Source organism: Salarias fasciatus, chromosome 6 (assembly GCF_902148845.1).
Source record: "Salarias fasciatus chromosome 6, fSalaFa1.1, whole genome shotgun sequence".
In the NCBI taxonomy this organism is placed as follows: Eukaryota; Metazoa; Chordata; class Actinopteri; order Blenniiformes; family Blenniidae; genus Salarias; species Salarias fasciatus.
This window is the reverse complement of record NC_043750.1, coordinates 38,520,056-38,547,243: the sequence shown is the minus strand read 5'-3', so window position 1 is coordinate 38,547,243 and position 27,188 is coordinate 38,520,056. Positions and strand designations below refer to the sequence as shown.

Below are 27,188 nucleotides of genomic sequence, written 5' to 3'. Positions count from 1 at the left end.
CCTTCCTGTACAACGCCTCGCTCGCTCCGTCCTCAGTCACTGTACAGCCGGCTTCGTGGTGACCGTAGAAATAGCTAAAGGGTTCCGTGTGACGTTGGTTGAAGTTTGTACAGAAACATTAGGTATTTTTTTTGTATTTTTTTTTTCTTTTTCTTTATGTAAACAGGCACACACAGACTTCTAGAGGCTACCTCCTCAGTCAAAAAAAAAAAAAAAAACCCTCAAAAAAATCTCCAAAACCAGGAAAAAAAAAACCACCCCCATGAGTTATTAATTGGTCCTTCTGTGTCTCACATTTGTATCCATCTGCTTGTTTCCTTCTTTGCTGATGACGTTGTTGTAATCTTCACATGGTCGAGAGTTTTTGGCCCCGGTCTCAGTCCTGCTGAGAGAAATAAGGCCTTGGATTGCTCCTTAGGTATCTAGAGGTTTACAGCTACTCGGTATTTATTTCTCCTTTTTTTCGTCCCTCAGCAGCCGCTGCCAAGGATTCGTTACAGTCCACCACCCGAGATAATGAAGTTTAACCAAGGTTGTTGTTGTCCAGGTTTGGCCGTTTGTTCAGTTTTATTCTGCTGTCTCTGGCGCGGTCGGCGTCGGCGGTCCGGTACGGAAATTCACGCCGTCTCCGACAGGTCCACGTGGAACGAGCTAGCAAATCCTTTTGCGGGCTGAAAAGACAAGAGGAGACGCCGGTTAAAACAGACGACACCCCTTCCCTCGAGGCTTCTTAGTGAAGCCGTCGGCTGGAAATATCATCTCTTGAAGGATACGTGCCACAAAGGACTCCCTGTGAAGTTATTTATACATCCTAAAAAGCCCGTCCTCACTGTATTGTTGTGGAACTAATTTGGGAATTGGGTGAAAAAAAAAAAGTCCATCAGTGAAGATGAATATCAAAAATTTGGTGGCTACATATTGCATGCATAGAAAATACACAGAGCACTAATTGCTTCATTAATTATCTATAAATGGATCATTAAACATTCATAAATCCTTTATCAAGGCAACCCTGGTGATCAGAGCGTAGCCACAGTAGCATAGAGCTATTTTTAAAAGTGGAACTTAATGCCCATTGGTTAATAGAGCCTCAGCCTGTGGGACTCTTCTCATATTTTTACAGGCTGATGAACAGCGAAACCTTTTGCCACGGTAGAGCGCGATCCATTTATTTCAACCGACCAAAGTAAAAAATAAAAAAAAATAAAAAAAAGAAGAAGAAGAAGAAGGAGAAGAAATCGTACATCAAAAAAAGTAAATTGATATAAAATAAAGTTGTGAGTTTTGGACCGAACGAATATGGAGTGCATTTATCCCAACCCCGCGAGGCAGACGGGATGAGCAGACGTGCAGGCAGCTATATTTGGAGCGAAACAGGCTCGAGCACCTAAAGGCTAAATACCAATTATTTTTCACACAGACCTGATGTGCAGGAGGAAGATTGCCTGACTCTGTTAAGTCACAAACAGGGAGGGCGATAATAAAAAAGAAAGCGGGGGGAGGTGGGGGGGACTGGTGCTCATGGTTTACCTGAGAGACGGCCCACAGCCAGCATGCAGGATCATGGAGGATGGTGGTTAACATGGTGGTGACTTGACTGGAAATGACTTCTCTACTGAATGTGTATATCGAATCCATTCTCGACTCTTAGAGCTAATAGAATATTTATGTAATGTGGGAGCTTGGAAAAGCAATTGAAGGCAGCAAGAAGTGTCCTGTCCTTTTTATTTTTTAATTTAAAAAATTTTTTTTTAAGGATCTCATTTGACTTCTGTAGAAATGCAAACTGGAAACTGCAGCGGAGAAATGGGAAATCACGGTCTGTTGGACACTTTTTTGTTGATCCGGTCGAATTGTTTTCTTGTAGATTGTTTGCATGAACACCTGAAAAACAGTGACCAGATTGATGTGCAGGTTAAAGACATACACCGAGTGGATCAGTCCAATTAAACCTTATACTGTGATCACGTGGGATGCTAGCTCCAGGCCTGTTAGCTTCTAAACCAGAGGCTATTTGGAACGTACATCAAGTCATTTACCTCAGGGGCCACATTCAGCCCAATTTCACCTTAAACAGGCCGGACATCGGTAAAATGGTTTGATATTAACCTTTAAATTTAAACAGAATTATTTTTTGTTAAGGCTCAGCATATACGTGATGATCATTTCGTTATTTTAATAAAACTAAACAATTACTACTGAAAATGACATCAATCTGAACATGAAGTCCAACACTGGTGGATAAAAAACCAGTGAAATATCTGCATGAACTTCTCCACCATTTGGGTGTTTTTTGCACTCTGCCGACGTGGCTTTAATGCTAATGCTAATGCTAATGTTTGCTTGCTTTCATGGCAGCATCACTGATATCTCAGCTTTGGTCTCAGTATTTTGTTGTGTCTGCTGCTCCTCAGAAAAAATTGTGAAAACATTTTTCTGCCCATTGGTGTTTTGGCCATATTGGAGCCTCTTGCGGGCCAGTTTTGACCCATGGGCCTTATGTTTTGCCACACCTGATCTAAAGTAAATATGTTTCACAGCGGCGTTGTGTCCTGTATCAACCGATCCAATTGAATGGAGCCAATCTAATCAGCATGACATTTTAACAGGATCTGCATTGAATGGGGAGTATTTGATATTTCCAAATTGACTATCCTGTAAAAAAGTTTCCTCCACCTGCACAAAACTCGGCGCACACAACTTTTTCAGCTGAGGAAACTTGACCTGTAAGCTGACAGCTCACCTCAGCCACCCTTCTTTATGTCGGATATTGATCCACGAGCAGACGAGTATAGATACTCCACGGTTTCTTTTTAAGAGCGAGATGGACTTGAAGCTGAAGCAGCAGCCGCAGCGTGGGCTGTGCGTTTCACCTCTTGAGCTATTCAGTAGGGAAGTCATCGTACTCAAACGGAGCTATTGTTGAGCTAACAGAAAGAGATGTCCTTTACATGATGAGATGACGGGTCTTTTCATTTCCTCCTTTAATCGTATGTGGAAATGCGTTTCCAGGAAACATGCCATGTGCTTGTGTGGATGACCTTTACTTATATGAGCATCAGATTAAAAAAAAAGGGAGTTCAAGGGGTAAATTTAGAGAAAAGGAAAAAGAAAAAAAGAAAGAAAATGGGGCCACAACAGATTAGCAAACAGTCCAATTCAAATTGTGTTTATTTTCTGATAAATCACATGATTTACAAGCAGCAATTAGGGGGTCGGGGCGGGGTTAGATTAGAGAATTTAAGCAGGGTTCAGGGAAGGGAAGTTAGCAATGGATTACATTTTACATTTCACAAAAGAAAAAAAAATACAAACAATACAACATAACATAAAGTTTTAAAACTCCTTAAAAATCGAAGAACTGAAAGTTGATAAACAACAGAAAAAGTCCAGATCAGAATCAAGAGGCAGATTCATTGTTCCCTCCTCTTTTTTCTTTTTTTAGTATCTGTACTGGACCAGACCGAAGTCGTAGGGTCCCAGCGAGGTTTCATACTGATACTCACAGAGAAAGGTGGGTTTGTACGGTAGGGTCCCCCTATCATACTCTTTCCTCTCTAGCGTGCTGGAGCTGTACTGCGGCTGCTGCTGCTGATGGAGGTGATGGTGAAGGCTGTGGTGTGACTGTGACCTTTGGCCGTCCTTGCCAAAGGTGGAGAATGACCTATCGTTGGACGAGGCGGTGGACGAGGTCATGGTGAGTTGGTCGGAGAGGTTGACGGAGGAGGGTACCTCAGTGTCGGGCAGGGTGGCGTCCATGCCGGGCACGTGCAGATTGCTGCGGTAGTCCGGCCCCTGGCGCCCATCCGACGGCACGAAGGACGGCATCCAGCAGCGGTCGGAGTGACCCAGGGCCTTGCACTCCTCCGTGCAGTTGGAGAACAGGTCGGCTCCTGCGGAGGTGGAGGGGGTGGGGGAGACGGCGAGGGTGGGGGGGGGGGGGAGGGAGGGAGGCAGGGCGGATATTTGGAGTGGAAAAGTGAGATGAGAGAAAGAGACCAGAAGAGAGAACACAAGTTAGCAATCATTTGCCAATGTCGCGCGCAGAAAAAGTGCAGCAAAAGCTATTCATCAAAGAGACAAGGCCAACATTGATGAAGCGAATTGTTTGTTTTCCTCCTCACCCCATTCATTCCAAATGAAATGTGCAATCAAAGTGATGTGGTGGTGGGAAAACATTTCACTCCCCCTCCACCACCACCACCTCCACCACATCAACATCCTCACACTCACAATTGATTTTGAAGCACCAAGAGACAAAATGAGAATCCATATGCTATCATCCCCCCCCCAAAAAAATGACATTTATCTCAAGAAACGTGCCACAAAATCTACAGAAAACAAAACTCGTCACTGGCTGCTTAATCGCACTGGAGCGTCAATCATCCCTATGCAAACCGACAGAGTGTGTAATTGACACACCGGCACTGCCAAAAACAAAGCATAAAACATTCGGAGAAAAAGAACGAATTACCATCTGAAATGATATAATAGAATGACAACACTCTCTCTCTCACACACACACACACGCACACACACACAAACACACACGACGAGCATGAAAGAGGTACCAGTTCTGTTAATTACGCTCTCTTAGACAGTATAAAGGAAAAGGTTCGGGAGGGAAAAGAGGAGTGAGAGAGATTATAAAAGAACAGAAGACATGAACAGAGTCATCATAATAATGAGGCCCTGCGGCCATTTCTACGATTCCAGTTTCCCTGGTTGTTCTCGTGAAGTCTGGGGAGGAAAAGAAAGAAGAAGAAAAAAACTTGGAAGGACACCATTAGTTTGGGGTGAGGGAAGAGAAGAGACGTGTTTCATTGAACGAGAAAAACAATGAAAGTCAACAATCTGTAATCCCCCCGAGGCCGAGGAGGCTTCAGATCAAAAGGGTCTACTTACACAAGTCTGTTCTGCTGATGCATCTGACTCATAAAGCCACTGTTCCTCCATTAGAAGAAGCAGGGATGTCGACACACAACAGTGTAACACCGGCACGCATATCGACAGATGAAAGCTACTCCCATGCACAGCACACGATGTACCACGCAATTAATATTCCCCAGAGGTCACATGAAAAGCCAGGACTGTAACGCAGAGTCGAGCCATACGTTGAAGTCCTTATTTATAGATGTAGTGAACAGCAACATGTTTCTTATGAGCATCTGTCAGAGTTTTATCAGGCAAATTCAGACTAGAGTCTTTTAATCCAGTGATCCGCTTCCCGCAGACTTTAACTTCGCTCAGGGGATTCTTAGATACCCACAGATAAAAAAAAAAACGTCTCCATCGAGCTGAGATGGAAACACGAGAGGTATCACACTCTTAGCAACATTAGCATTTACATTAGCATCAATCCGCGTACACAGTAGCTGTGATGTAGCTTTAGCTTCCTGAAAGAGTCATTAGCTTTTCTTGCTAAGAGCTGACAGCATCTCCAGATAACCTCCAGATTATAGAGCATCTTCCTCCCACTAATAGATTATAGAGCATTTTCTGCTCTACAGTTCTTGAAAAACAAAACATTTCCATCCAGTCTGCCTCTCACGATCAGTCCTCAAAACTCTCCGCCTGCCTCAGATTATCTGAAGGGAAAATGGGGGAGAAACTTCCACCGCTCAAGAAAAGATGGCGCCTCCTGTCACATTTCTCCGTCAGATTGGAAGCTGCTGCTCTGCTGGTCTGTGTATCTCCGACATGTTCCTGCGACGCGATGCCAATTTAAGCGACTTCAGACTAAACGGTGTAAAACCCTCCCCGGCGCTGTGCACTCACAACAATGAAGCACTCAAGCTGCGGCAAATTTGTAAAGCCGGGACTTTGCATATTTGTTTTAGCCTCTCAGGCTGCGATCTGCAATACAGATGTCATCCAGAGCGGAGCGGAGCGAGCGCCTCCACGCAGTCTGCACGTTTATCAGATAGAGAGAAATTAGTTCCACTTAATATTCCTCTTAAAAGAGGCTTGAGAGGAGCATCAATATAAGATAATGCATCAGCATCTAATGATCCCTATCAAGGAAGTAACCGGGAATTAAGGAGGTTTAGTGCATTAAGAATAAAACTGGGATTTACACAGAGCTTTAAATCTCAATCTGATGCTATAGAGAGCAGAATTACTGTGCAGGGAGAAACCAGATATGCTGGAAAAAGCGAAATATACTGGAAAATGTCTTGGCGAGATGCTTATGTTTAACCAATAGTGTGTGAAAAGAGGCTAGATTGGAGCATCAATGTCAGATAATTCACTGTAGTGAACAGAGAAATAAAGAGATTTGGGTTCAAAGCATTGGGAATGAAGAGAAGCAGGAGTTTTAGTCTTTACTCAACCCCTAATTTCTACATCTAATGCTACAGAAAGCATGATAACAGACATAAATGAAAACTGACCAGGTAACAAAAAACAGACTCCAATGGAGCATCAGTGTAATATCACACACAGGATTGTGTTTAGTTGAGATTTTTCATCTTTTTTCAGCCTTTTATGACATGAAATAACATTACAGAAAGTAAAATTGCCTTCCAGCTGTGGCGAGGAGAATCAAATATAACAGAAATATACTGGAAATTAAACTAATAGTGTAAGAAAAAGAGGCTGGAGAGGAGCTTCGCTATGAGATATCACACTGATTCATAAACTGAAAAGCAGTAATGACGGGAATTAAGTTGAATTTTCCATTTTTTCAACCTTAATCCTTTACAGGGCGCTGACTGAAATACTTGGAAATATAGAATTTCTCCCCTACAATTCTGTTGGAAGATAATTTAAGCACATTGTTCATGATTTTTAGTTTAAAAGGACTGAATCAAAAGGCAACAGCATTTATGCTGCTGTGAGAAATATATATATAAAAAAAAAAAACCAACTTTGCAGCCACATCGTGTATTCTTGTTGTTGTCTGCGTGGATCTATGCACGGAGTATGTATAATGAATGAAGTGGGATAAACTGCAGACACATCGCTGCGGCGTCTCCAGAAAAGAGCAGCTTAATCACACTCGACAGTGTGAAAACAGACTCCTGATAATACACAGATGCACAGATCTCTACTTGTGAACACAGAAACGCAGACGCATCGATCATCTCCGCCGAGGAAATAAACAGGAATTAAGTCGGTTTTAGTGCATTAAGAATAAAAGAGGGATTTATTTTTTGACCCTTTACGTTTTCATCTAAAGCTGAAACTCACTTATTAACTGCGGGGAGAGGAACCATATACACTTGGAAATGGACTGTATTGACAAGGTTAGAGCCTTACGTTGAGCTAATAGTGTGAGAAAAACAGGCTAAGTGGAGCGTCGATGGGAGATAATGCAGCAACATCTATGATCCCATCGAGGAAGTCACCAGGAATTAAGTAGGTTTAGTGCATTAAGAGGAAAAACTGGGATTTACGCTGGACTTATTTTTCAACTTATGCTACAGAAAGCATGATAAACTTCCCGTATAATCCTTTGTTAAGCGCGCCGGTTGCTGAAGAGTTCAGACCGATAGAAGATCGCTTCCTCTAAAATTCTGCTCTGAGCCGCTAATAAACACATGAGTCTGAGTTCGGTTTGCGATCACAAGTTGTTCCTGCTGAAAATGTGTCAGAGCGCCGGCGAGCAGCTCCTCGGTGCCGACTCCATTGTTTTACTATCGGGGCGTCACGGGGAGCGAGAGAGGCAACAAGACCGAGCGCTGACCGGCGAGCCAGAGGAGACACACGGCGCGCAGACGGGGGGCGGCGAGAGCCAAACGAGGGGTGGAGGGGGACCGGGGCCAAGCGGGGGTGGAGGCAGACTTCACAGACAGAGACAGCAGGCAGGAGAAGCAGGGAGACTGCAGGGACCAGAAGGATGGAGAAGGAGGCCTGGAGGCACAGATGGAGGGACGGGGGGACACCCAGGACTCACAGAAATGGGGGGAGTGGGGACGCCCAGGTCTCAGATCTGTAGACGGGGGGACTCCCTGGACTTACAGATAGGGAGACATAGGGATGGGGGGGGGGCATCCAGGACTCAACTCTGGAGATGGGGGGACACTAGAGAGGGGTGAGATCGAGGTGACAGATGGGGGAGGGAGGGACTGTCAACCACAAAATACAAAACATTATCTTTGGGATTTCTTTCCTAACATTTGTCAGACATTTGACATGAATTCAGGTATTTACATGAATAACTGAATTTGCATTTCTGTAAATAAAATAACATTCTCACATTTTTAGGTTTATCGGCAGCTGTTTCCGTCAGTTTTTGGGGAAAGCTTTTTAATTATCGATTGCATTATTTCCATGACTGATTATTTATTTCATTCATCTGGGTTTTTCCTTTTCACTTCTTTTAGTCTTTTGGGACCGAGTTCTCTGTTTTTTTGAACGTATTTTCCAGTAATTATATTTTTATCTTACTGCTTGGCTGATATTTTTGGTTGGATGGTTTAAAATTGTTAGTTTGCAATTATTAATTAGTTCCAGACATGTTAGGAATATGCAGCCGTTAGCAGGCAAGCAAGAGGAGTGTGTGAGTGTGTGTGTGTGTGTGTGTGCGCGCGCGCGTGCACGTGCGTGCGTGCATGCGTGCGTGCTTGTTCCAGTTTGCAGGGCAGTAAATAACATAGTCCAGAGATCATTGACTAATTTGATTTATGTTTCTTCACTTGCTTCTTTAACTTATTGATCCCATTATCATGCTTGAAAAGAGAAATCTGACTGACTTTGGGTTATTTGGAACTTTTTTTCTAATCCAGTTATAAACTCTCAGCAACATCGTGAAACTTTTAAAAGTTCCCCGAATCAGATAAAAATGAAATACTCGTGCTCATTTCCTCATAATGAAATAATTGTAAACTGTTGTCTTCAGAAAAGCTGCATGAAACATGTAGATTAGGAAACAGAGCAGCACATCTGGTATTATTATTATTATTATTATTTATTTTATTTTTTTTCCGGAACATGTTCTGTTGAGTTCGCCTGGTTTGAAAGACGTGGATGTCCGCTGGGTAATTTTCTCGCGGCTCCACACAGAGCCTCGGCTGCCAGAGGCTTCATTTGTTTTATCGCCACGTAGCACCGGAGGGCGTGGCTCGGCGCGGCACAAAGAAGCGATCTGCTGGCAAAATAAATGAAAGTCCATCATTAGGAGTGCAGGGAGGCTCCTGCAGGATGGATATGCGTCAGTTTGCTTTTTGAGTGGCAGTCACTTGAATCTGCCCTGCAATTCACCCGAGGAGCTAATGTATATTTAGAGTGACTTTAAACTGGGGGGGGGGGGGTTGAATAAATCATGGTATTTCTGCTAATTCCCACCTTGTAGTTAGCCTTTAGCCTTTTAATGGACTTTTAACAAATTAATTTCCCTCTCTGACACACGGGGACGTTGACCCGGAGACCTCCAATCATCTCCGTGCCGCTGCGTGGATTAAGCTGTCGGCGGCCGCCGCGCACACGCCCCGAAATGTACAAACAAATCAGCAGAATCCCTCCAGCGCAGGTGTGAAACAAAGAGCTGACACGCATGCGACTGTGTGGAAAGGACAGGAACACACACACACACACACGCACACACACCTGCATGCAGATAAAAAGTGAACGCTGAAGGATCCAGAGCAAGCTGTTTGTTCGGCGTCTCTCTGTGTATTATTAACTTTTCAGAGCGCCCTCGCTAAAAACATGCCGTAAATGTCATCAAGGTAAAAAAAAAAAAAAAAAAAAAAAAAGCCGTTAAAAGATGGTAAATGAACTTTCCCGGCCTCACAATGCTCGACGTCGCCCGTTAGCGTTGGTCCATTCACACACATTCTCACACACCGATGAGGATGCTGGAAGCAATTCAGGGCTCGGTGTCTTGCTCAAGGACACTTTCACACTCTGACAAATGGAGGGATTGAACATCCACTCGTGGGACTGGAGGATGACTGGTGCAAGCAGCTGAATCATGAGAGCAAAGCGCTGATCCTAATCCAAGAGATTTCACGATTTAAAGCTTTAAATGTGATGAATTTCTCAACATTTCACTTCTTGAATGCTGAAACGGTGCCATAATTAACCTTTATATTTAAACTTTAAAGCTTTTCTTTATTGTGGTGTCGAAGAAACATGAAAATGTCAAAAGCTCTGAGCACCGTTCCCATGTAAAAACCCAAAACTCAACAGGCCTGATGTTCCAAGTACTTTTCTAAAGACCTTAAAGTTCAGGTCTTGTTAGTTCGGAATGGAAATGTAGCCTGATGAAGGGCTGAGCAGGCACGCCGGGGCGATGAGTAAATATAGCGTGCAGCCGTCACCGCTTTTGCATCTTTGGAGCTCGGAGAAAGTCGTGTCACTCGCTTCCCAAATAACTCTGTGTGTGGGTGTGTGTGTGTGTGTGTGTGTGTGTGTGTGTGTGTGTGTGTGTGTGTGTGTTTTTCGGCTGGCGGCACAAGCTAACAAGAAGAAAACCACGTCAACACATATGTTGTCGAACGCGCACAGGAACACACTTAAAAATACTCTCTTAACATGAGGATATGCTAATGCGTAAAGAGACAGACGGGCCATGCGGGCCTGACAGCGAGTGGCTGTCGATCCCTGTGAAGCACCTTCTCCTCCTCAGGCGGGAAGAGAAACAACAACCGAAGCAGTGACTGGCAATGACAGGCCCTGCCAGCAGCCCTGTCCCTCATCCTGACCTCATCAGGCAGGAAGAACCAGGGCTCACACACACACACACACACACACACACACACACACACACACCACGCCGCACAATACAAACACAATCTACTTGCTAATAAGCAATCAGCACTTCTCTTCTCGTTTCTCCGCTTCCCTTTTTTCCCCCATTACATCTCTGCGTGGTTCTGAAATCCCTCGTCGCTGTGATTTGACTAATTGTGCTGTCTGACATACATCCAGCAAGCGGGAGCGGCAAAATGAAGGAAAACAAATTCTGCAAAAAAAAAAAAAAAAAAAAAAAAAGAAGCAGCAGCAGCAGCTTGAATGTTTGAATTCACTTATACATCTGCTCAGGTTCCTGTGTCTCCTCGCTCTCATCTCTCTCCCTCTATTATTTTCTGTCACATTTAATCCCCTCGACTTGTTTCTTCATCTTTCTGAGAAATAAGGAGAAGCGCCTCTTCCTGCAGGTAGAGGGTGTCTTTTATCAGTCCCTCTGTTTTTTTTCATCTCGTCCTCCGCCGTTCCGGAGAGAGAAAACAGACGCGAGACGTCAATATTTGGACGGCGGGGGAGCGGCGCCGGTCGGCCGGCGAGGCTGCGATGAGTAAACCGGAGACCTCCCAGGGCCAAAACAGAGCAAGATGGCTCCCACCATACCCGGTTATGACAGATGGAGAAATCGTTCCCTGCTACCGTTTTCAGAGCTTGTTACTCAGCAGCTGGGCTGGAAACGGGAGCCAGTGTGGCGGCTTTCACCTCCGGTCTGCACGGCGGATCTCAGCACCCAGGTGAACATCGATTATCACCCTCACATCTGGATGGTTTCCATCAGTCCGCAGCCTTGAGCAGGGCTTCATTCATGCTAGAAGACGCCACCCAACATGCACCAAGGCCGCTCAGGTCCTCGATCACACAAGGACATTCCATCTTCCCCAAACGGGAAGTGGGAATTTCCCAGCCGGCTCCTTCCAGGCTCCTCGCTGCTTGAAGGAGAGCACCGTTTGACCAGAGGCCAGTTTCGACCGCTCATTTTCGTGGTCATAATGTGATCGTGATCGACCAATCCTCACGCCCCCGCCGGGATGTCCCCCCTGCAGCCCGCGAGCCGTGCCAATTCATCGTCTATCAGCAAAATTTATGTTGGACTCAGAGGTTTTTACGGGCGGGAAAATGAATATAACTGTTTCGCATGAGCTGCAATTGATGTGTGATGCAATTTGATGCGCAGTAAAATGATTTGTTATGTTCAAGGCAATCGGACGTGAAATAACACGTCGCAAATGAGGAGCTAAATTGGACTAACCTTTTATAGCCTGCGAGAGAGCGCTTAGCTGTGATGAAGTTTGCAATGCTCTGGAATCTTGGTGTTCTGCGAAGGCTAAATTTGAGGCAGGTTTTTGTATGTATATATGTGAATGTAGTTTTGTATTATCTTGAATCTGTATTTGCAATTTTTGGTCAAAATTTTCACAAAATAGAAATTAAAATCACCCAGTTTTTAGATGAAATCCCAAACATGTGGTTCGTTGATCATCTGTCATCAATCACAGTCGCTCTGTTGTGGCACTTTCAGCTCCGAAGAACAGAGCGAGGAGCCAATTAGCTGATTTTCTCTGAGGCGCCGACCTACATTATTTCAAAACGATGCACCTTTTGTTGTCTCGCCCAAATATTATTGCCCGTGTGGTCGGTGAGCCCTTTAGCTTTACAGCATCACGCTCTCTTTCAGCCTGCGAGCATTAGCTGCGAGACAAACCCGGGAAAACGTCGCTTCTTGCCAGAAGAATGCCTGCTTGTGTTTGTGTGTGACCCAGACGTGCGGGGAAATGGAGCAGTGTGTGGTCTGCTTTGTATCACAGGAGGATGTATCGGGCGCTCACAGATCAGATTACCAGCACATATCCTGACATCATACTTTATGGGTTTTCTGTAGATCTTTTCAGGCTCGCCGGAGCAGATGTTCACTGGCATTAACTCCCTGAATAGAAAGCACGATGTGTGCTGCTGGTGGACAAAGCATGTTTATACCTCCCTTGGAATTTGCTGAGATTTCCATTAGTCTTAATGCCTCGAGTCGCACTTGAATTTCACAAGGCCTCTTTCTGATACAACTCCCTTGCATGTTTTTTTTTTTTTTTTTTCTGCTCTCCGATCTTTGTTTTCAGCACATTCAGTCATACTAGCACTAAAAGCGAGGACGACTTTCTTATTCTGGTTTATTGTTTTCTTTAAATCCATTTCAGGGTTGGAAACGCGCTCGGTTCATTCAGGCGGTGCAGGCCTATTCATCCCGAGAGGACATTCATCAAGATGCTCAACAAGATGCTTTGGCGCATTAGCGATCATCACAGGGCGGCTTGTTGTCGGGCTTTTCATTCGTTTTCGCACGTCGTACGCGCTCCCATCCACCTTAACCACGTTACAAAGGGAAACATGAAAAATGTTAACACTCTGAAGTGGCTTGTTTGCAATAAGAGACATGCTGCAGGAATCTGAGTAGTCTCTTCAATTAGTTAATCAAGCTGATTGCTCCCGACTCTCTTTCTCTTTCTCTCTCTCTCTGACTGCGCTCTGACTTTAATCGACTTTCAGCGCTCTTGGACAAAAGCAGTCGACTCAGAAGAGGCGACATCTCCACCTGTTACTGGCAAAACGCAAATTGATTTTTTTAACGAGGCAATGTTTTTTATCCTCTTTGCAGGGATTGATTTCGCATTGATTATACATTTTCAGCTACTTCATCTGCCTCTGGGCTTTCAAAGCTTTGGTGTGAGCCTGCACTGTCATTTTTATTTATTTATTATTTTTCCTACCACTTCATTGTCCTTGATAGGCAGCACATTTTCATCAGTCCTCTGCACTCTCCATGAGACCATTGTGTCATTCTTTAACCCTTCACCGGGTCAAGCTTTTTCTTCCAGGCTCTTCAGAGCGAAGTGTGATCAACTGATGACAGGAAACCAACATGTGGTTCAATACTGAAATAAAACTGTTTCTAAATCATGTTCAAAGTATATAGAAAGTGGTGATATATACAATACATCCAGTGTTTCATATTTATGGTATTTTCTAAAGAAATGGTGATATGGGAAGTTTCAATCAAACTCTCGTGTGAAATTTATCCAATTCAGAGTCATCATGATTGAAATTGGGGGGGTGTTGGAGTTAACTTTTGGTCCATTTATAATAATATTAATGACAATATCAACTTCATTCAACTGTACAGCTTTTTTATACAGGTACAAAAGGTGTTAAAGTGAAAATATCGAAACAGAAAGTGACTGTTAAACAGATAAAATCTCATAACTCAGTGAAAGCCACATGATAAAAGACTGTTAAGAAGATATTTTATCCATAAAATGGTACATGTGTTTTCTTTTTAAAACATTGCTATTGAAATGTCATTAATCTATGAAACAAAGTTTTAAAGGCTCAGATAACATAATAGAGACAGAAAGTTTTTCATTGAGTGCTCTGTAACAAGAAACTACTACTTTAAAAAAAAAAGAAAAAAGAAAACTTGTTTCTTTTTTAGCCTGTTATTCAGATAGAACAGGCAGTTTGGAGACAATGCAGAGCATTTCGAACCACTTCCTATCGGATTACAGTCAGATTTGATCGCAGACATAATGCACAGGCAAAACTGAAGTCCACCAACTTAAACAAGCGTTCTTGACTGAGCGCTTTCCGCGTTTGGCTCCATTTATAATTCAGCGAAGCCGCCGTCTTTTGAATACTTTCAGTCCATCGACTGTTTCCTTATGTCGGCTTTACAGCTTGAACTTGAGACGCTCCTATCGATCCCCCAGATTACATTTGTAATAATATATCACATTATTTTGACGTGAATCTATATTTTTGTGCCAAGCGCTCGTCCTTCAGCTCGGGGTTTTCGTCAATGTCTGGGGGCCTGAGAGGAGGCTGCGTTCCAGCTCGCTGTGCTAAATTCCTCTGACAGCTCACTGACATGGGAAACTGCAGCACGGTGCCCGCCACTAATTCATAATCAGCCGTCTAATACGCCGTTGCCACAGTGATTTAATTGTCCCATTTGTCACGGCTGTTGTTCCCACCACAACAAACGTCACGATAATGATCATTTCCAGTCTCCCGCCCGTCACGCAGCCTTCCACAGCTGATCGAACATTTCTGAGACGCCAAATTTTCCTCCCCTGATGAATATTTTATCCTCACTTATCTGTCACCGTTCTCCGTTTCGCCCGCTGAGGCTCGCCGTCGCCTCCGATTAGGATGATGAGGAAAATACCTGAGGCGCCGTTCACACGAGAGCGTTTAAAGTGAAGACGCATCGTTTCGGCATTTTTGTTTCAGATAAATTTCGCGTCAGAAACACTGAGATCGATGCAGTTTGCATGACTTTGCACTGTTGATTGTTTTTGTAATGAAACGACACAAACATGAGCAGACGATGAACTGTAGGCTATTGGAGTGACTCTCGCCTATAAAACTACCAACATGGATGATTAAACTGGAATATGGACGGGGAGTCACGCCAGTCCGTAGGCCGCCATGTTTGTTATTGTCCATCTACTCTCACATGTGCAGAAGAACGGTGTGCTACAGCGGTGGTGCGCATTTCCTGACCACAAAGTCTCGTTTTCCACGCCGACAGAGCCCGAGCTTTTTCAAAATGTGCCACCTTGGGAGCTGTTCTCAAAAAGTGGTGTTCTTAGTGGTTCTGAGCACAGTTGTCATGTAAACAGACCGCAAAACACGATGAAAGTTTTCCATTTTCACTTGAATACATTGTCGTGTAAAAGAAATGAGGAGAAGATGATGTTAAGAAAGAAAAAAAACAAAAGGTGTGGCTCTCAATCAACCGAGCTCGGTCTCCTGATGCGGCGGCGCTTCGCTCCAGACGCGCCTGCTTTCAGAAAAGCCATTTGCCCACTTTTTAAAGGCATTTGGTGATATCCCAGCCTCACAGGCAGTGTCCTTTTGATTTAAAACCACGTCAGGAGACTTATTTTCTAAAGTGTCAGACGGGCGGCCGAGCGGGAAGCCACGGCAGGTGTAGTTGATGATATGCCAACTGGAAATGGTTTTCCCTTGATTTGAAATATTCCGAGGCACACCAAAAGGGAGAGTGTGGCTGCGCGGTCCCGCGAGGGAACCTTGCCGCTAACCCTCCTTTGATAATTGCTATGCAAAGGTTCTAGAAATGAATTACTGATCAGCCGAGTGTTGCGGAGAGCCAACGTGTGGGGGAGACAGAATGAAGGATGAGACCCTGCCACAAACCCGGGAAGAGAATATGTGTGTGTGTGTGTGTGTGTGTGTGTGTGTGTGCGTCAAATAAACACACACACAGTGCCGGGACATGCACAGAGCTGCCATAACAGTACCGCCACACGCATAATATTGAATATGTGCATTTTTCTGCAGCTGATTGATCAAAGCAGTGAGCGGCATGTTGCATATGCATGTCCGATGGTGGAGGAGTCAGCATTCGCTTCACACATCACGACGGTCGTCGTTTCACTTCTTCTCCTGCTTTAGACGAGATAAAGAGGCAGGATGACCACTGCAGGGAACACACTTCAAACTTTCAACGCTGTATTCTGCTCAGCCTCTGCATCTCTGTGACAGTTTAACATGAGCTTCCAGCATGAAGACGTTCACCTGATGTATATTATTTATTAACAGGGAGAAAGGATATCCAGACATCACGTCACCTGCCAGTGGCCATAATGTTAAAGCTAATTTGTGGATGTGCCAAGTGGGGAATTTTACAGTTGTCTGGGGTTCATTCCTCTGTCATTTATTGGTCTGCCACTAATGCGGTGTTAAACATACTGCAGAATTTATTTGTTTCTCATAAACCTCAACGCAGTTTGGTTATTCCATCAGCGGTTTGTGATATTCTCAGCTACTCACACACACACACACACACACACACACACACACGTCTCAGTGGTCTTAATGTTATGGCCGACCGCTCAGCGCTCGACATGTGAATACAGATGCTGTAGAAATACGCGGTTCACACATATTATTCTTGGCTCCTGCTTTTGCAGTTTGTACTTGAGAACAGCCACTCAGCATAAATTCCTGTAGGCACGCAGTAACACAAAAACCCTGCTCACATCCCACATGAGACACCCACAGCACCCACAACACCCCCGTCCAGCCCTATATGCATTCGCCGGGAAAACATATACGCGCATATGGTCCAAATGAGCGGCGGCTGAGGCTATATAGAGGAGATGTGTCCACCTGGCAGCGTGCCAGGCCAGCTAACACTCTCTCCTCTTAAAGTGAATCTCATTTAAGCCTCCAGTCTCAGAGGAAAAGGCCTTTTCCAACACAGACATCATCGCCAAGCCTTCCAGACAAAACGCACACAAACAGATTACATACAGGTATCATGTACGCCTACATATTAAATCACACGACGGTTTACACACACACACACACACACACACACACACACACACAGGGTCTGCCTGATTTTGTTTACAGAAGTCTGTGAAACTCGAGAGTCCCTCTTTCCAAAATACGAGTCGTGTGATATTACCTCCCATGGAGTGGTAAGCTGTTCCCTTCTAAATCCAACATGAGGAGCAAATGTTGGTTTTTCTCGTATGAAATACAAGAGAACGGCTCCAACCGCGTCCACTCTCTGGCCGGTGCCAAATGAACACACTCGCAGCCAAACGAAACACCGTGCCGGTGCTAGAAACTCAGCAAACCAGGGTTTCGAGACAATTTAACACACAGATGAAGTGTTAGGAGACAGTCTCAGGATGTCCGGGAACACGGTGTCAGGGCTGATTCCTGCTACCTGCTGGCTGGATGCATTAAGCTGCACATCACATATTCATCCGGGCTATGCTTCTCGTTATCCCCTTTTCCCATCGCTTATGTCTTTTATGTCTGGTCTGCTTCAGGTAGCTTTGCAGAGACACTTGAAAAACAGCCAAACTCTGCATGACTGTGCTTTTTTTTTTTTTTTTTCTCCTTCTTCCAGATATTCACAGATCACATTCTGATGGAGCGCTGCCAGCTCGGGATGTATGTTTAAACACTGCACAGTTAATATTTATCTCACAGAACAATTTAGCTTCCGATAAGGAAAATAAGCCCGTCCTTGGACTTCTTCCAGTTTGTGGATTTTTTTTGGTTTGACCTCGTCGGGCGTGTTTGGAGAGAGAGAGGGCAGAGAGCGCCACCGCCGCCGCCTCTCCTTCGGCTGGGTTCATTAATAATGTCAAACACCGGTGAGCCTAATGAGGAGCCGCTCGCCGCCCCGCTACACCTATCTGATCCCCTGTATTTGTATTCCCAGCACTGATATGATATTTGGCAGCCCACGGTCTAGACAGGGGTCTTACACAGGCGGTGTGGAACAATCCCTCAGATGGAAAAGGGCAGTTCAATATGAAATGAGGTTTTGTATTGCTCCACTTTTTGTCTGACTCCACTCTGATCAATAAACAGGTACTAACCTAATAGAATTTTAGAGAGGACAAGGAGAAGGCTTGTGATAAGACCCGAGAGCCGGGGTTTTCAGAGTGTGGGAGGATGAACGACCTCCCCCACACACACACACACACACACACACACACACACTGCACACTGCACATGCTTCATCTCACAACAAGACTTGGGCTCTGCTGGAATCCAAAGACAATAAGAGAACACTTCATGATGCCATCCACGCCTTTCATGTTCTCCACTTGGTCCCACGGTTCAAAAACATGCCTGTGAGGTTAAAGTCTGTGTGATTGTCTGTCTCTCTGTGTTCACCTGTCCAGGTGTGTCTCAGCTGGGATTAGCTCCAGCGCCCTGTGACCCTGCCCTGGATCAAGCAGCAGAGACGACGGATAGAACTCTTCGTGAGTCATTATACATAATCTGCCACTGCCATGTTGATGGATTTGCCTAATTCTTCAGTTTGATTGATGTGAAGCTGCACGGTGGTGTAGTTGAAGGAAATCTGCAGTTTGAAGGATTTCTGTGCAGTTTGCATGTTCTTCATCCAAGGTTTCTTCCGAAAGCTAATGCATCTCTGTCGTATCTGTCTGTCTGTGATTGACTGATGGCCTGTCCGAGGTGCAATCTGCCTTTACGCACGATCAGTCACTCAAAAACTTCTCTCAAGCCTGTAAATCAGGAGCCAAACTTCATCCTGAGTGGGCCGGACCAATAAAATAATATCATAATAACCTTTAAATTTAAACTGTAAAGTTTGCCTTTCCTTTCCACAAACCAAACAATTACTACTGAATCACAACATGAAGCTAATTTAATGAAACCTGGTGTAAACATCTCTGACATGTCCAAAACAGAAATGAGTTTCATGACAGCATCACTAACATCTTAGAATTTTTTTCAGGTTGCTTGGTTGTTACCTGGACCAGGTTTGAGCCTCTTGTGGGCAGGCTTTGGCCCACGGGCCTTATGTTTGACATCCCTGCTCTAAAGTAAGAATCAAAAAGCTCCACTGTGCACACTGGGAGTTGATGATAAATGAGAGTCAGAGAATGAAACCTGAGGTCAGCGTGTGGACGAAACCACAAAGGTTTGACTAACGGAAAACAAAGAGCGCAAAAGCTACTAATGTGTTTGACAAGCGGGATCTGTAAGCAACAAAGGCGGCACAGTGAACCGACTGCGACGCTGATTGAAATGCTTCTCATTATATCAATTTAACTTCCATGCCGTTCCCTTTCACTCGAGTGGACCTATTGATTTGTGCCACTAAAGCTCTGCAGACCTCACACTGCCTCCCTGCAAGTCGCTGTCCTTTCAGCACCACTTCCAGCAAGGCACGAAAGACAAACCAGGGCAAAACACAAGATTTTTTTTTTCTTTACCCCCTCAGAAAAAAAAAAAAAAAAAATCTCCCTCCCTTTCCACCCGGCTGTGAAATACAATGAACACCTCTGGGGTCTGTTCATGCCAGCCAGCAACCTCAGAGCTCCAGCCTTCGCACATTCGCAAATTAAGGAAATTAAAAGTCACCGATCCGCACCAACAATTCAGCATTATCCCATTCACGATCGCAGGCACACACACTACACTGAGAGGGTTGTGTGAGGGCTGAGATGATTACAGGATGCAGGGGGGGTAGAGAGGGTGGGGGGGGGGGGGGGGGGGGGGGGGAACTCACCGGCTGAATGACCCCTGTTTGTGGCATCATGGTCACTGTCGCCCTGCTCGCTGTCACCGTGCCCGCTGTCTTTGGAGCTGACGATGTCTGCTTCCTGGAAGGCCGAGCTGCAGCGAGGTGGAGGGAGGCACAGAGTGAGCAGCAGCAGCAGAAGAAGAGGGAACGCATGAGAGGGGTTAAATAAGGGGCAGATAGAAAGGAGGGAGGGTGAAAATTTGAAATCAAAACCACATTAATTCAGTCACGGTGTCCGTCAAGAGTCTAAATTGGATGTTACACATGGCATGTAATGAAATCCAGCATTAGAGTTTTAATGGACGCTGCTCTGTCAGTTACGGGGATGGTGCCAAATTGAAGATGAACGTTATGGACACACTGGGAACCATGTAGCTTCTCACAGCCACAATTAACCATGAGAAATATACGAGAGTCCCACCAATGGGTGCAATATTCCATTTTATAGATGTGTGAATAGGTTTTGGATCCATGAGACCGATTGGATGTTACAAGCCCTCAGATGCTGGATGCTTTGGTGATTATTCCGTGTGTGTGTGTGTGTGTGTGTGTGTGTGTGTGTGTGTGTGTGTGTGTGTGTGTGTGTGTGTGTGTGTGTGTGTGTCTGTCTTCACTACCTGTTGACACGTCTGGGTCTGTCCACCAGGTAACTGAGTTCTGCTCGTTGGTGTTTTGTCTAAAAAAAAAACAAAAAAAAAAACAAAAAGAAAAAGCCCACAGAAAAGAAATATTCAATAAGTGCATGAAAAAAGGTTGACTTGTGAATCTGTGAATCACAGAGGTTAGTAACCACACGTGTTCCCTCCCTGTCAGTCTGAAAGGAATCCGCGGCTGTGCGCGGCGCGGACGCGTTGCGCGCTTCCACTTTGGTGAGTGAGTGGGCGCGAGGAGACGGAGGCAGGGGAGAGGAGGTTAGGGAGGCGGCTGAATGCGTAAATGATTGAGCCGCCCGACGCTGAAACTGAACAACCTTTGTTCACGGTGCTGCCGTGCGGGGTCGTGCGCGGAATACTTAACGCACAGCGAAGGCATCGCTGCGACTGGCTGTCTGGCGCAACTCCAGCCACAGCGCAATCAACATGAAAAAAGCCCCAAACTCCGGAGCGCACAGCCTCAGCACACCAGGAGCGTTCTCTTCTCCCTTTTCTCTCTGCCACGCAAACTGAGGTTTATAATCTGCTCAGGATTTGCAAACTTCGGGGTTTAATGACGTGCAATTGCGCATTTCTGACTGGCTATATGCTTTCCTGGTTTGTTTATTATGCATCATCCCAGTGCTTTCAATTCCCGTGAAATGCACATATATCCTAAATTTCAGTCCACTCTGTGCATCTTCACGCACATGGGTCAGATTAAATCAGGATCACCAGACGCGTCATGAACTTTTGCACGAATGAAAACGTTTTCCAGCTTTGCGGCTTTTAATTCTGCGCACTTGGCGCACAGCGCGGATCTCCCACATCACTCAGCCTCCTGCACACGTTGATCTGACAGCAGTCTTTGGCGAATAAAACTGAAAGGCCACGAGAGATTCTACAATTGACATGTCCAATCACCATTACGCATGGTAATGATTAAAGGCCACTAAGCAGCACAGCCAAGTCAATAACGCATTCCTCTATGAGACTTTTGCAGCGCATGACCTGAATGAATAATCTGAGGGAGACGCAGCTGTTGGAATCTGGGGGAAGTTTAGACTGAGATTAACCCTCACATGTGGTGATTTTACGCGCGTGCCATACATGAGTCAGTCTCCTCTTACCTCGTTGGAAAGAATGCTGCCGTTGGATATGATGTCGGGCTGTTGGTCGCTGTAACCGGTGACTATGGCACCGCAGGGGTTCGTGTGATCCGTGTCGGTGCTGCGGGAGGGGCTGCACGGTTTGAGGAACATCAGGTCCGTTTTGGCGGACTCCGGTGTCAGACACACCTGGTAGCAGTATGAGTTCTGGTTCTGGTGGTGGTGGGAGCCGAACCCGCCCCCCACGCCTCCCACCCCGGACTCCTCCACGGGCACCTGCCCCACGGGCCCCACTCCTGACGTGACGTTGGTGCTCTGAACTAACATGATGTCGGATTTACTCAGCTTCTTCTGTTTCCGGCCACGAGCCTGCCTGCTGCAGCACGAACCACAGCACAGGCAGCAGTCACCGGCGAGCAGGCACGTGTACAGATTGAGCTTTTTGTCCTTTTGGCAGCGCACGGCCAACACGATCATGGCCAGGAGGAAAATGAAGGAAACAGAGCCCAGGGCGATGATGAGGATGAGCGTGAGGTCAAGAGAGGTCTCCTTTGCCTTGGAGGCCGAGCCTCGATCCCCGCTGCGGCCTTCCACCACGCTGTCCACTAAAATTACGCTCACACTGGCGGAGGAGGAGAGAGGAGGCTGCCCGTGGTCCCTCACTTCGATCAGCAGGTCGTAGTAGCCCTGCGGATCCCTCTTGGGGGAGATCCTGCGGGCTGTCCTCAGCTCCCCTGTCCTCCAGTCCATGCGGAACATCCCCATCTCGTTGCCCCGCAGGATGCTGTAGGACAGCCGTGCGTTCTCGCCATCGTCCGCGTCCATGGCCACGATGCGCGTCACGAGGTATCCAGGCTCCGCGGAGCGCGGCAGGTGCTCTTTGGCCGTGCCGTTCTTACCGATGGGCGCGATGACAGTCGGAGCGTTGTCATTCTGGTCAACTATGACCACATTTACCGTGGCATTGGAGAAGAGCTCGGCGGCACCCGAGTCCTTAGCCTGGACCATGAAGCTGAACTCCTTCAGCTGCTCGTAATCGAAAGAGCGCAGCGCGTAAAGGTAGCCCGTGTCCTGGTTTATGGACACATACGTGTCCACGGACATGCCCTGGATGTCACACTCCAATATGGAGTAGGTAATAAGAGCATTCTGTCCTACATCGGGGTCCAAAGCGCTCACAGCGTGGATGAACGCACCAGGCACGTTGTTCTCAGTCACATACACATCGTAAACGGCCTGCGTAAAACGCGGCGCGTTGTCGTTCTCGTCGGAGACGTGCACTTTGATGGACTTGCTGGTGGCCAGTGAAGGCTGGCCTTTATCTTTCGCCACCACTGTGATCGTGTATGAATCTGTGTTCTCCCTGTCCAGCGGCCCGTCTGTCACGATGGTGTAGTAGTTTTTGAAAGAGGATTTCAGCTTGAAAGGAACGCCTCCCAGGATCTCGCAGCTCATCTGTCCGTTCTCTCCGGAGTCGCGGTCCGAGACGCTGAAAAGTGCGATCACGGTGCCCGGGGCGTCCTGCTCGCTCACGGATTCGGTCACGGTGCTGAAACCGATCTCCGGCGTGTTGTCGTTTACGTCCACGAGTTTGACCAACACTTTGCAGTGCGCAGGAACCGCGTTCGCCCCCAGATCCTTGGCCTGGACATAAATCTGGTGCGTGCTGCTCTCTTCATAGTCCACCTCACCTGCCACCTCTATCCTGCCCGTTCTGGCGTCGATGTTGAAAAGGTCCTTTATCCGCGGGGTGTTGTGGCTGCTGAAAGAATAAACTATCTCCCCGTTTTGTCCCTCGTCCACGTCCGTGGCGTTCAGCTGGATGACCAGAGTGCCCACGGGGGAGTTTTCCCGCAGGTACACGGTGTACACGGACTGGTCGAAGGTGGGCGCGTTGTCGTTGGAGTCCAGAACTTTGACGACCAGGAGCGCCGTCCCGGTCCTCTGCGGGATGCCCCCGTCCACGGCCGTCAGCACGTAGCGGTGCACCGCCTGCTGCTCCCGGTCCAGAGGCTTCTCCAGCACCAGCTCCGCGAACTTGTTCCCGTCGCTCTGCGTCTGCACGTCCAGGTAGAAATAGTTATTGTTCGTTATGGCGTATGTGCTGAGCGCGTTTGTGCCAACGTCCGGGTCGAAGGCGTTCTCCACCGGGAAACGCGTCCCGGGAATCGCGCTCTCCGATATTTCCACGGAAATGTCCGTCTCGGGGAAGCTGGGCGGGTTGTCGTTGATATCCATCACCTCGATCTCCACGCGAAACAGCTCCAGCGGGTTTTCCAGAAACACCTCCAGGTGCAATAGGCACGGGATGGTCTGCTTACAGATTTCCTCCCGGTCGATTTTCTCCTTCACAACCAGCGCGCCGTTTTCTAAGTTCACTTCCAGATAAGGTGTCCGCGAACTCGGTACCGTCTGGAAGCGGCGAGTGGAAAGTTTGGTGATGTCCAGCCCCAAATCCTCTGCAATATTTCCAACCACAGAGCCAGGCTCCTGCTCCTCCGGCACGGAGTAGTGGAGCTGGGAGAGAGCTCCATCCAGGACGGAGAGCAGGAATATTAACCAAATCATCTCCTCTGCCTCTTTCCAAGTGCACTTCAAAAACGGAAAAAAAAGTGTTATTCCCTTTTCTTACAAGAAATGAGCATTTCCCATTTCCTCTGTCCGTAAAAAGGCAATAAAATAAACAGCAACCAAGCTGTCCGACTCTGAAATTCCTCTCCTGTGCCTCAGGTCAGTGGAACATTGCGTCGTTTCAGCTGTGAGAAGCACAGCCATTTGATCCGAGCTTCTCTGTTTTAATCAATTCTGCACCGGTCTGTGAGTTTTGGCGTCAGCGCAAACATTGCAGGCTGGAGCCAGGACGCATAGCCAACACTCCCTGTGCACGGAACAGACTGCCCCTTCTTCACAGGGAAAAAGTCACAAAACAAAACAAAAAAGGACACTCCACAAGAGCAAAAATTAAAAAAAAAAAAGAAGAAAAAGAAAAAGAAGGAAAACTCCTATTTACGCCGACATTAAAAGCAAATGCAAGTTACATAAAACAGAGGGAAAAGGAACACTACTTTCTCCCTATCTTCCTGTGTGAGGATGTAATCACTGCGCCTAAGCGCTCAAAGCGGATGATGTTCTCAGCTCGGCTTCTGTAAGGCGAGTGTGAGCAGCGGGGTTGGTTTTGCGCACAGCTCCTTTCCCCACCAGCCAATGATATTCTCAAACAGCGGGTGTAATGGCACCTGATTGGGGCTCCGCGACGCCAGCCAGCGCGCGCATCGGACCCTCAGAACAAAACCAGTTAAGTGGCGCTGCGCTCCTCTCCTCTCCTCTTTTCCTCTCCTCTCCTCTCCTCTCCTCCAGGCCCGGCCTCAGTCGTAGCAGGCAAATTAAATGTTTTACACATCCAGTGAATTAAGAAAGTTGAATAATCTTGGGTGACAGTCAGCGTCGGCGGGGATGATACTGCAGCTTCTTTTGAAGCAGTTTCTGAAATTAGTATCTGTATTTGTAATTCCGCGCCTCTCTCTTTTTTCTTCCTCTCCTTCCTCTATATAACAAATGGCGCTTAATTTGTTGAGTAAAGGACCGCGACCCCTCACTAGCTTGCCCTTGACGCAATTATTTCAACAGTTTTGCCATTAAAGCGCAGCTCTGACACTAATGTGTGAGTCAGACTGGACCGAGGATGCCCACAGCCAAAGACCACCACCATGGAAAATGCCTGCGCAAGTAAAGACAGCCAGTGACGCAATACCCCACAGTGCCACGGCCATCCTCTCTCTCTTCTCTCTTTCTCTATCTCTCTGTCTCCCTCTCTCTCTAACACACACACGCACAATCAGGGGGCAAATAAAACATTTTAAGTAAAGTAATATCTCCGGTGCCGTTTGGCACCGCGCGTCGGCTCCATCAGAGCGGGATCACACATGACTTCCTTTAATTCAGGGAAATGAAGCGTTGTACTTTTAGTCCCACCGTGTTGCTAATAGCCTCGAGCCTATTAGTTCCCCTATCTTCCCATTCTTATCATTAACCCCCTCACATGCTGGCCCTAACTGGAATACAGTTGCATCATGCGCTAATTTAATTCATAAAGCATAAATTAAATATGCAAATGGGGGGAGAGAAATAGTTGCGAGGGAGACACAAATAGTGGGGGTCTAACTACTTTTTTGCGCACCATTTGGAGGATGATGACAAAAAGATGAAAAAGAGCGTAATTGCGACTAATTAGCATAAGTCCCTAATTCCAAATGTAATAAGACTGAGCGCAACAATATCGGCCGTAATGCAAAACGACGTGCCCATTGTGCGCTGGATTAAACAGCGAGTGATACGCGATTCTGCATCTCGCCATACAAGTCAGAAGAAACAAAGAGCAGACGTTAGATGAATTTCCAGCCATGTCTGAGCCGGAGCTGTGTGACTGAATCAAGCTGACACCGGAGTCGGATCCGGGCGCGGAGCGCGCGGCGGCTCCCCCTTCCCGCTCTCTCTCTCTCTCTCTCTCTCTCTCTCTCTCTCTCTCTCTCTCTCTCTCTCTCTCTCTCTCTCTCTCTCTGCCTCTCTCTGTGTCCCTGTCAGGGTGTTACAGAGACCAACGTCGCCCCCTTGCGTTTGCCCACTTTCCTTGTGAAAAAAAAAAAAAAAACATCCTGGTGATGAGGAGGAATCACCTGAACCTAAAGTTTATTTAAGGCCATTCTTCAACTCCTTAAATTTGCTTCATAAATAAACCAAGCCGAATGCAATGCCACGTGTTAACATGCTGGACTGAAAATGTTTGTCTCTTTCTGTGTTATGTTGATTCATCATCCTGTAAGGCTCGGTGTTCTGATCAGGAAACAAGCAGTTGATGAAGGAATATGATGTCCCGTCTGGTTTATATATCTGGTTTTGTACTTTCGGCTCATGCACACGGACACTTTCGGTCATTGTGGCTGATCAGACAGAGAAATTAAATGAATGACGGGGTCAGAATTACAATGTAGCAGAGAGAACAATGAAATGTTTCTTTCTTTCTTTCTGTGTTCACTTCTAAACTTCTGATCACAGTTTCACTCAGATGTTCTGCTGTTGCAGAGCTACTTCATTTCATTCAACTGATTACACTGATGAATTATATGTGATTAAAAAAACCTAAAGTGTCAACTGTTTTCACAGAATATGTTAGGATGATGGTCAGTTAAGCACATCTGGTTTCAAAAGAAAAAATCGCAAATTTGTGCAATGGAGTTCATTTAAAGGGTAAAAAATATCAAAAGTGTTTTATGTTGATTAAAATCAGCAACATAAAATTAGTCATCTTCATTCAAGTGGCTGCAATAATGCTCATTCATCCTTCTATTCTTGTCTGTGGTCGAGACGATGAGGGTCTTAAGGTTGCCCCTCACTGTGAAACCAAGTCTTAATATACAAACGACTGAAACGTAATCTGAATGTGTTGAAATTGACATTTTGACCTCAGATATTGAAGCTCTCTTAAAACCTCTTTGTACTGCTAAATCAGGACGTTTCACTGTATTTTGTGCTACAATTTTCCTCTAAAATTGGCTTTATGTTGAGATTGTAGTCATAATTAGCATAAGTCTCTTTCATGGAGAGTGAAGAAAGATATTTATTCATAAATCAGTTAGTCAGTAAATCATGTAAGGAGAATTA

The 27,188-nt window shown here is 46.1% G+C and overlaps 1 protein-coding gene across 3 annotated transcripts; it reads right to left on the bottom strand.

The window, feature by feature from the left end:
- pcdh10a (protocadherin 10a) lies at positions 1 to 24,506 on the bottom strand. Of its 3 annotated transcripts, none has more exons than XM_030093098.1 (5): positions 21,552 to 24,506; positions 20,407 to 20,465; positions 19,775 to 19,881; positions 3,507 to 3,893; positions 1 to 671 (listed from the first exon to the last, which is right to left on the bottom strand). In XM_030093098.1, the coding sequence occupies exons 1-5, from the start codon at positions 24,096 to 24,098 to the stop codon at positions 652 to 654; spliced, it is 3,120 nt and encodes a 1,039-aa protein (XP_029948958.1). In that variant the 5' UTR covers positions 24,099 to 24,506; the 3' UTR covers positions 1 to 651. The 3 variants fall into 3 exon arrangements, with proteins under 3 accessions (XP_029948958.1, XP_029948959.1, XP_029948957.1); XM_030093099.1 differs by having other exon boundaries at positions 3,733 to 3,893; XM_030093097.1 differs by lacking the exon at positions 1 to 671 and having other exon boundaries at positions 3,442 to 3,893.
- Between the last annotated feature and the right edge of the window lie 2,682 nt (positions 24,507 to 27,188).